Consider the following 11,339-nt stretch of genomic DNA (forward strand, 5'->3'; position numbering starts at 1 on the left):
AGATAGATGTAAATAGCTATTTACGAGTGCTACCATCTTCACCTTAAGGTCAGAAACTTTACAGACCGCCAAAATCATTTCAGAGTCGTCATTCTAAAGAAGGATTCAACTTTTTCCATTATTCTCCTTGCCTTTGCTTAGCCCAGAGTGAATTAGTAGTGGAGGGGCAAGGCATAATATACCCAATTATAATAATAGCTTCCCTGCCAAATTAAGGGTTTTTTGGTTTTTTTTCAAAAAAAAAAAAAAAAAAATCCTGTGGACGCCCCTGATATATGTAGATGAAACTACTTTAATTTAAAAGTATATTATAAAAACTTAAATAATATTTATGTATATGGTTTATCTTTAGTAAATTATTTGTATGTTTTCCCTCTCTTTTTAAACATAGGCCTTAGTTGGTAGGCATATTCGCTATTTATGTGCACTCAAACGTTTTCCACCTCTCGTTGCATAGGGGCACTCCATCAAATGATTTATAATTTCCCCTAAATGCTCTATCTTCCACCTTTTTATAGGCTGAACATTGTTATAATACCATTTCTGTAAAATATAAAATAAAGCAAAGCCAATTAAGTATATTTAACTCATTTACATGGTGAGAAATTGACCAAGAAGAACCTGAATCAGTGATTTTTTGTTCCCATTGTGGATAAACACAGCCGTGCTCATTCAAATTGGACTTACAAACATCCAACAAATGATTACAATTGATTGAAAAATCCGGAAAACTATTAAAAATATAAAAGAAGTATTATTCAAGATGCATTGATTTATGTCGGGATAAGATTGGACATTAGAAACATCTGAGGAAAACGGAAGCCGTGCGAGAATAGTGGCAAACTTAACATGAAATTTGGCATAGGTGTGCGCATTTTCCATCCCAAAAAAATCCCCCTAATGTGCACTTTTCCCCTGGATTCCTTTAGTTTAGCACAAGAGCTAAAAATTATTGGGCTACACACATAGATGACACTATTTTCAGTTATTAGCAACCTTCAAAAGACAGCTGACACAACACTAAGTATATTTAGTGTTGTGTCAGGCCTAATTTATTTTGTCCAGTACAGTCTTTTGACCAGCCTTTAAGACTGTAGGTCTTTCAGATTGTCAGTGTATGTGAACTGATAAAAAAAAAAAAGTTGAGTATCGTCACGAAGGATCGAACTTTATAAGTTTTAAGACTTATATGGAGGACGGAACTAGGCGGGACTGCAGTATTCAGTTCTAAATTAGGACCGATACATCAGTTACTATAGGTATGGAATTCTTGACACTAGTCTCTAAAAATTAGAAATTATGCCCCATTAAAACAGGGCAGTCCTTAACTATTGCATGGCCCTATGCGAAATGGATTGTGCAAGCTCTTAGTTCTAATTTGGGTTGGGATAAGGATGATTGAAAAAAAAAGAAAGAAGATTAACAAAACAATATTTCTACTTTTTTTTCAAATGACATCTTAAGGAATTTTTTTTTTAAAGGGCCTTTTTAAGAAATTTCTAATGTTTTTTTTTGGTTTTTTTTTCAATCATGGACGAAGCCCACTTCATTTAAATTTAATCAAATGTTCAAAATACCTGCATTCATCCAGAAGTGAAAATATAAGTGACAAAATTTTATCTGGTATTGACTGTAGTCCTATGACATTATCAAAATGTTTAGCACTTGAGGACAAAGTTCCTCTAAATGTTTCAAGTATCAATGTTTCCATATCTAAATCAACCGGATATGGTTTTTTCAAGGCAAATGTGCAACCATTTTTGTAGAAAGGACATTTGCTTTCAATCCAACAACAGACCTGGTAGGTCATTTCAGAAAAACTGTGCTCATTTTGGTAATGATATAAATATTGATCAAGTCTAAGATATTCCGCACATTGTATTTCATTACGGGGTTTTGTCCTGATATTTGTAAACTCGTATTTTACATCAAAACGATCATCCCTAAAATAGGAAATGTATTAGGAATAATAAAAAGTACTTATTTATCTTATTATGGGTTTTTATGTGACTTCAGTATTTTGTCGATGTAGGCTAGTGTTGTTCTGTATATGATGGGTACTAATTACAAGAGGGTGCTCGGTACCTTTGTCTTAAACTAATTTGCCTCAGGACTTTTTGCCAAAAACCAATCCGCCTTAAAGCCTTTTGTGCTCAAGGACATTTCGCCTTAATGTACACCCATACAGGGTGTCCACGATAAATTGGAACTATCTTAAAATTCAACCTGCTTGATAAAAATGGAATTGGGAGTGCATTTGTTAATATGAAAAAGTTAGAGATAATATTAAACAATAAATTTATTCAACAATTCCTTCCTCAGCAGCCACCATCTTCTCCATTCTGCCCCTAAAGGATTTGCATGTCCTGATGACTTCCGCGGAATCGACAGCATTCCACTCCCTCGTAATGGATCCCTTCAGGGCCCCGATGCTCTTGTGACTGACCTTGCACACCTCCCACTCCAACTTCCTCTACCAGTAGTAATCACACGGATTGAGGTCGGGTGAGTTGGAGGGCCAGGTGTTGCGATCCCAGAAAGGGATGTCGTGGGAGTTGAAGAGGTTAGTGGTCCTCCTGACGGTGTGTGCTGAGTCTTGTTGGAATATGAACTCCCTTTCAGCGGCCGTATCCTTCATCCAGGGGATGACGAACTCCTCCATGACTTCGCAGTACCTTATCACGTTAACCCTTTCCTTGGGGTTGAAGAAGAAAGGAGGCATCACCTCACCGGTGCTGCAGATGACACCCAGGGTCATCACGGAGGCCGGGAACTTTGTGATGAAGACTGCAGGGACCTCTTCTTTCTCCTTGGCAAGCCACTTGTCATTCTGGACGTTGTAGCTTCTGTCGACAGTCCAGTTCTTCTCGTTGGAGAAGAAGATGATTCTTCCTCCATGGCTCTTCAGGTCATTGAGGAGACGCTTATCGTTGGTGAGCCTGGTGACCTTCATGGATTCTGTGATGCTGTGTTATTTGGCCATTCGGTATGACCTGTACCCGAGGTCCTCATTCACAGCCTTGGAGACGAGCTGCTTACTAACTCCACGGTTCTTGGCCAACCTGGACAAGGAAGTCCCCGGCGAACCCTTGATGGACTTCCGGAGGCCTTCAAGGAAGCGGGGAGTGCGGATTCGGTCACTTCTCATGCTGTGGGCCTTGCAGCAGAACTTCCCCTTTACCTCCCAGGCATTGAAGATCCGGTACACCGTGGTGTTAGGGTAGTTAAGAAGCTTGTAGATAGCAGAGGGCTTGTGTGTTGTTGTCAAAACAATTGTGGTGGAAGTTATAGTTTATTGTTCACGCGACCTTTTATATTATTATGATTTAACCCTGAATATCCACATTATGGATCTGGATGAAGTTTAAAGTAGTTCCAATTTATTTCAAATTATAAAGAAATGATGTGTAACCGAATTTATTGTTTATTTTTGGTTAAATGAATGTTCCCATTGAATTTTTTAATAAAAAAATGTAACTATAAAAGCCATTAAATGTTTGTTTTCTGTTGGAATAATAATGCAATTATGCTCTTGCCTTATACTATGCTTGTTCGTCAATCCATGAGTCTTTTCTAGTATGAATAATCCATCATGTCTAATTAACATAGAAGTGGTGAACAATTCTTCAATTAGGATTTTTGTGATGTTTATATATTTTTATGTTTCCTATTGTACAAAAATTGTATTATATATTTCGTCTCTGGTTCAAATTAATTAGATAGGAGATTTGTTTGCTGTATACATTGAATTTTTGAGGAAAATAGTTATATCCTTTTTACAATCAAAAACTAACATTTAATGTGTTTTATAGAAATACATATTACATACTCGGATTAAAATTTTTCAAAGTCATATGAATTTTAACCAAAAATAAACAATAACGCTTTATAAATCTAATTTATTTATATATTAAGGCGAAATATCCTATTGGCTAAATGTCCTGGAGCGAAAGTCCAGGAAGGCCCATATAATAGATATTGGAGTTTCACAGCAGACTACCCAGAGAGATTTTAAAAAAGTGGGTGGAAAGAGCCTTGTGAGGATGGAGAGGCCACTTTTGATAACAACAATGAAAGAACCCCATCTCCTCAGTTGGAAGACTCTTTGGAATGAGTGTTTTGATTTCTTTTTTAAAACTTGTGGGTACATGTCGAAGGGAAGTGTCTTAGTGTTAACTATTCACACACTGAGGCCCTCAAAGTCACTGTAAGTCTGCACTGGGACGCCATTATAGAGGATTTATACATTACCACTCCCTGTTCTTGGAAATCATAAGGTTTTTTTTTTCTCTATAAATGTAATTAGATTCATTGGACTTATCATAGTCAGAACAAATCATTCTATGATCATAGGATTTACAGCTATGGAACTTCAAATTACATCCCCAAGGGCAACTAATTATAGGACAAAAAGGTTTTGTCTCTCCAGTACAATCCTTTATAAAACAAAAAGAACAATGCTTGGAGTGAATGGTATTAGATTTATAGTTGTCCGTAGTGTCGTCCACAATCTCAATAGACAAATCAATCTTGGAGTATTTCTGTTTGAATGCTTCATTAAGAAATTTTTGATCTTCTTTTGTCGAATAATTACGATCAAAATCAATTATTCCTAAATATAGAATATACAATGCATTTTATATTAACAGTTGTTTGTATAAGACAGTGCAAAGAAAAAAAAAATCAATTTAAGGATTTATTTTAAGGTGGTCATGAAGAAAAAAAAAATTATATTTTCCTCCATAAAAAAAGGATATTGAAGTAAAAAAAAATTTAACCACTTTCCTCTAAAAAAAGAAGGCTCATCGATGAATTTTTTTAAAAGATTTCTTATCTAAAAAGAAGGTAATTGAGGGGTCATTTATAGGAAGGTTAATAGAAATACAATGTTATAGCATAACGTGTGTACGACTGATGTTTGACTTCCATTACACTTTTTAAAAATGACGTTATATGTATAATAATATTTCTTGTCGTCAAAATATGTCTGTCTTGCCAAGCAGTCGGTACGATACATCAAATTGAAAATTCTAGGAAGTCCGAACACATTTAACATTGTATTTCAATTAACCTGGATTTATATCTATCAAGAACGTTTTTCCTTATATGTAATTCTTATTCGTCTAAAATTATGTACAGGGTTTGAAAGCAAAACGTGGACTGAATGACTAATTTTAGAAAAATGCCAATAATTTTATTTTTGATAAATAATTTTGATTTTTTTAATAAAACTTTGAGAAACGACCTATGTGAGCATGTTCACTCAATATAACCACCCTCAGCTGCAATCACAGCCTCCACATGTCGACAGAAAGCCTTGCAGGAGTTGATATTGACCTTTTCGGACAATTTGTTCCACTCCTTCATAATGGCAGCATTTAGGGAGTACATGTTCGGGTGAGATGTTCAGTTAGTCTCCCTCTCCAATGTTCCCCCACAGCGAAGTCCAGTGGGTTCTAATCCGGAGAAGATGATGGCCACACGTCCTTAGGCCAAAAATTAGCCATTTTGTTTGCGCAGAACTTCTGGTATTTGGCCGATGTGTGTGAGGGTGCACCCTCTTAGGCCCACATATAGTTGTCCTTTTGGTAGGTGACAGTATGGTGAATCTCAGCACCTTACAGTAGGCCTGAGGTTCATCTTCTCGCCAGAGAAAATTATCACTATGGATACATTTGCCTTGATCCACGCACGAACTTTCTTACATCTCTGCAGTCTCTTTTCCTTCAGAGTGTCTGGCAACGGGTGGCGTGGGGTCCTTGTGTAAAAGGACAACTCCACGTCCTCCTTCTCAGCCCTCCCGATAGTCCCCTTGTCCCCGTCAAACTTGTTAGAGAGACGATTAATGGATTTTGTGGGGTCCTCCTTGATCTTATTCTTCAGGTCCCCCAGAAACTTAGAATCCCTTTTCATGTTGTGTCCCCCACTTCCTTCTTTCCTTGAGTGGTCTTTTCCTTCCTTTTTTATCTTGGCCACTTTGAAAATGAGGCTCCTGGAGCCCTTCACAATGTCCATAATCTCTGCAATATAAATTTTGGCATCGAGAAGGTCTGAGATCCTCTACCTTTTTGCTTCTTGCTCACTCATGATGAAAGATTTGAGAAATGTTTATTATTGTTTACTTATGCAGAAAGAAAAGGAGATTCGAAATATGTATGAAAAAAACACAAAACCTCTCTATTTTAGTTACATAATTAGCATTTATTAACAGTCCGGGTTTTAGTTCCGAACCCTGTACATGTATTTTTTCATCTGTGCAGGTCATTGTTATATCAGGTCTTTTGACTAAGATTAATCTAATGTAATTTAATAAAAGTATACGTTTCGAGCAAGGTTTTTTTTCTTCTTTAAAATAAACTACTAATTAAAACCATAGTTTTATAGTATGTTTTTCTGAATTATTCTCTAAAAAATTATAAAAGTTATTTTAAAACAAATATACCTAACTAAGTTATGAACTATGGTGATAAAAAACCCTATCATCTATAATCTAATATTACACTTACTGTGTTCTTTTCTTGGATGTGCAAGTTTACATAATATCAGAAATGCAGGACAAACATAGAGATGTGCTTTCATATTCTTCCTTTGTATCTTAGCTTTACATCCATTCTCTACATTGACGCATGGAATATGTGCATTGGAACATATATTTTGAATATGATCCTCCTCTTTGCAAGCGTGAAAAGTCTTTTCAAACCACAAAAAAGAAAAATTAATAGATTACTATACAATCGAAGTAGATATAGGAGGGTCTTAGACCCGGATCTGAAGTACCCGTGTACAGTATAAGTAGTGCTGTGAGGGTTCTTAACTAGGACCGAGGAGCACGGCGCAGTCAAGTCAATCTAGTCGGTAAAATCGGTCCCTCGTGACGCCATTGAGGGTACTTTTCCTTTTTTTTAAATTATTATGTATACATATTAGAATAAACTTTATAACTAAGTAAAAATATAATATGAATTATAGATACAAATCTGAACTCTCTGAATCATTAATGCAGCTTCCCTTAGCGGCAATGATAGCTTCCAGGCGGTGGAAGACCTGGTATTCATTGTAGATGTAACCATCTGTCATGGCGTCCCAGATCTCTTGCATGGGCCCTCAAGGAATTGAGGGGATTGACCTTGGCTAATTTCTTTTACTCCTCCGGCTCCAGTGCGGTGTTTTAGACGAGCCATTATTCCTCACACACGTTTTGGAATTTGAAAAGTGTCATTTTCTCGACTTGTACATTAGCTGGAGAGCTCAAGTTTGCTTTGTTTTTTAACTAATTTTTTATGTTTATATGTCATTCAACCGTAATTAATAATGAAATAGTAAGAGTTCAGATTTCAACGGACCACTCAGTAGTAAAAATATCTGCAATTATCATAATACATATTTCATAAATCTTATTGAACAATAGAACATTTATGAAAAATTCCAACGGCCAACGGTCTTAAGGAGCAGTCCCAAGGACCAATAGGACCGGTTCTAGGACCGGATTTTACCAAATAAATAAGGACCGACACAACATTTTGTATACATACACTTGTAAAAGATTCGAGACCCGAACAGGCTTCGATTACTCGAACTTTTACAAATCAATAAAAAGATCCAACGAAACTAAGAGTATTATTTCTCTTAAACATGGGGTTATTCAGAGTATATATATATATATATACTGGATGTAGAAAAAGTACTGAGACCTGCCTCTAAGAAGTCAATAAAATATATAATTAATCAGGATGATGTTGTACATAGAAAATTTTCCTTTCGGGATCCGAGAAAATGTAGATTTGTCCATTCTTTGATCTGAATACTTTATAATGGACATTTATAAAAATATAGAATTTGTAATTTAATGAATTATATAAGAGCGGAAAAAAGGAATAAAAAATCCATAGTGATTCTCAAAAATTAAAATTTTTGAAAAAAAATATATAAAATCCAGAGCTGTTCATAAAAAATGTTTCTATAATTAAATTAAAATTATAAAATTAAAAAAAAAATCTAGTATTTAATTTTTGGAGAAAAATTTCATAGTTATTCACATACAATAACATTTTTTGTAAACAAAATTCAAAAAGTCAGTGTTTCTAAAAATTACATTTTTTGGAAAAAAATTTCAAAAATCTAGAACTGGTCACGAAATGAAATTTTGGAAAAAAAATTCTGAAATTAAATTTCAAATTTTTGGAGAAAAATTTCAAAAATCCATCCTGATTAAATTTTTTTTGAAAAAAATAAGAAAAGTTAAATTTCGATTATTAAATTTTCTATAAAGAATCAAATGTTTCTTAATTTGGGAGGTGGTGGGCTGCAGTTTTAAAGACAAATGTTAAAAAATTATAAACCCATTTAAAAAACTTCTACATCATCCTTATAACTCAAGTCATCTTTGTTTAAATTGGAAAATAGATGCTTTATGTTAGGAGGCTCATAGCTTCAAGACAAATAGATACAAAAAGTTTAAAAGTAGTGCATTTGATAGCTGAAAGTATGAACTTTAATTTACCAAAAAAAGAGCCTCTCCAAAAACCCTCTTATCGTTGTCAATTTGAGATAAGGCCACGACAATATTTATAAGTATTCGTATGCCCCAGCTAGAAGAGATAGCCACAAAGAAAGAGAATAAGAAAAGAGATAGAAACAAAGAGAGATAAAAATAAAAAGGCCAAGCTGGATCCAGATGACTTAAATAAAGCAGCCTGACTGCTCCGGGAGCTATCAAAAATGGGTTTAGAAAGAGCCTTGTGAGGGTGGAGAGGCCACTTTTGACACCAGTAATGAAAGACACCCATCTTCTCCGTTGCAAGGCTATTTTGAATGAGTTTTGAATGAAGCTTTTGAGTTCTTTGTCACTTTGCCCCCCTATAGCCCTGTGTTTTTGTGTGCATGTAAAGGGGCGTACAAACAGTGTCCTTCATTCAAACACCGATGGCATCAAAGCCACTACCAGCAGAAGAAAAAAGCACTGGGACGCCATAACAGAGGACTAAATATGTAGCCATCTGCTACCGACTGGAAGGCATCGTTGCCGCTAAGGACGATTACATTAATGATTAAGAGAGCTCAGACACACATCTATTTTTGTTGAAATTATATTGTTAATTAATAAATTATATGTTGTTGAAACTAACAAATGAATGTGCTTGGATTTGAATGGACCACTCGGTAGCTGTAGTAAATTGAATGAAAATTAACTTTACCTGGGAACAGGAGAGTGGACAATTGACATAATTGCAGGTCTTTCCTTTTTTTGAACAATGAATAAAGCTGTAGCAATTATAACAATGCATATGTATTCCCCCCATGTCTCTCAATGTATCTTCAATTCGGCTTAACTCCTTTTGCTCCTCGTTCTTTTGATTCTTGAAGAGAATTGGAGATCCTCATCGCGATGAAATTAAACATCATCTATGAATCAAATAAGATAAGATAAGAGAACATATAATCTCATTTTCTAATTGATATCTTTGTATCTATTCACTTGACTCCTTCTCCCATTTTCTTTCTCTCATGAACTGGCCCACCAACCCATCAGTCCTCCGGAAATATCCCAATATTAACTATAACCTCAGTTTATAAATTTAATAGCTCTATATTAATAAAGCAAAGCTTTTCTGTAGATGATTCATTTTTAACAAGAAGCGTGTGTAGCTATAGCTCAGTGCGTCATTATTGAATAAGAAGTGTTGTACAACCATAAAATAATGAATATGCCAATAGACGAATAATATGTCGGGATGACTGATGAGTACTTTAAACATTATTGTGATCACTAGTGATGTCCAAATTATGTAAATAAGATTTATTTGCATTGTGGGTTCTTATTTCCATTTTGACCTTTATTTGGATTTCCCCGCCATTTTTTAAGGTAAAGAATATCCAGTTATACAGGTGTGCGGCTCTAAAACTGAACATTCCTTTAAATTTTACGTCATGCACATATTCGTGATTTTATTGAGTTGAAACCGGTTTATACTTCGAGGCAAGAGTCTTGACTAGTTATAAACAAAACTCCAGCAAAATCTAAATTGCAATAGTGAAACAACAGCCGATAATATGGAGAGACGTCGAGTTGCAATTTTTGAACTTTCTGCGCGGAAAAACTCTCACTGAAATTGCCAAGGTTCTGAATTGCAGCTCCACCACCATTTACAGGCTAGTAGCCAAAGGGACTCCTGAGGCGACCACAAGATCTAAGACAAGGCCTCGAAATGGTTGCTGCCGTGAAAAAGTCTGTCGAGGACAAGAGAGGTAAGGTCAGCGGTCTCTCCAGGGAGTTCAACGTCAGCAGAAGGACCATGGACCGGCTCGTTAAGAAAGATCTTGCCCTTAAGGTCTACAAGAGAGTCCCTCGTCAAGCCCTCAAGTCTTAAAATTTATTAGGAGTGTTCAGTTTTAGACGCACACACCTGTACAAGTAAAGGAAGGATTGAGTGCGAGACTTGGAAGAGAAGAAGAAGGAGAAGAAAAGATGAATGCATTGGCGCCATGAGTTATAAAGGGAAAAGTACTCGGCTATTAAAAAAAATATATTTTAGACATCTTTATTCATTCAATGATAATATTATTCAATACGTGTGGTAGTACCCGGCATTGCCCGTCCTAATTAGACGTCGACACACAGACAGAGTTTGAACTACTGTTTATATCAGTTTTGTTGTTATGACGTTTCATTAGATCAGTTGCACGCAGCCATGATAGGAAGAAATAACCCTGTATCCCACTCTGGATATAGCAACAATATATAGTATGGAATTACTCAGATGTCGATTATCAATTTTAGTCGGAGGCCTGAGCATTGTCACTCTTAGTCTTTTTTGAGCACACGCACACTAGTTAGTACTTAGATGTTTTGTCTTTAATAATTTATTAGTTGTGAAAAAGCCGCCCCCCGCCCCCGCTTTCTAGTACACAGTTTATAGACCTTTTTTCATTAGACTGGTTCTTCCATTTGTTTTTTCCGACTGTTGATGGGACATCGCTCCAAATTGTTTATTTGGTGAAAAATAAAGACATATATAAAGGGTGCGTAAGCTATCTATGCCGCCACTTTGGTGATCTCTCTCCTGGGTACAACATAGATAGATTACTCACCATTATTAGATTTTTGATTCCTAGGGTTTTTTTGTTGTTATTATTTTGGTGTATTTTCATGGTATAGATTTGTAGTGTACTTTTGTAAATAAAAAGCCTCATGTCATTCCCAATAATTTTATGACAGGGCTGCGGAGTTACTAAATAAAATTCCCGAACCTGTGTCCAACTCCGGTTCCTTTTTTTTTTATTATTGTCACCCACAAATTAAAAGTGTCAATCCTTGGTTTTGGTAGGTAGATGGTGTTTTG

The 11,339-nt window shown here is 35.6% G+C and overlaps 1 protein-coding gene across 1 annotated transcript; it reads right to left on the reverse strand.

Moving 5' to 3' along the window:
* Positions 1-274: 274 nt before the first annotated feature.
* LOC121116165 (uncharacterized) lies at positions 275-9,403 on the reverse strand. The gene is made up of 6 exons (XM_040710400.2): positions 9,195-9,403; positions 6,507-6,690; positions 4,252-4,612; positions 1,578-1,943; positions 596-731; positions 275-543 (listed from the first exon to the last, which is right to left on the reverse strand). Exons 1-6 carry the CDS (start codon positions 9,297-9,299, stop codon positions 415-417), a joined length of 1,281 nt encoding a protein of 426 aa, XP_040566334.1. The 5' UTR covers positions 9,300-9,403; the 3' UTR covers positions 275-414.
* Between the last annotated feature and the right edge of the window lie 1,936 nt (positions 9,404-11,339).

The sequence above is a fragment of the Lepeophtheirus salmonis genome, chromosome 4 (genome assembly GCF_016086655.4).
Source record: "Lepeophtheirus salmonis chromosome 4, UVic_Lsal_1.4, whole genome shotgun sequence".
NCBI classification, from domain to species: Eukaryota; Metazoa; Arthropoda; class Copepoda; order Siphonostomatoida; family Caligidae; genus Lepeophtheirus; species Lepeophtheirus salmonis.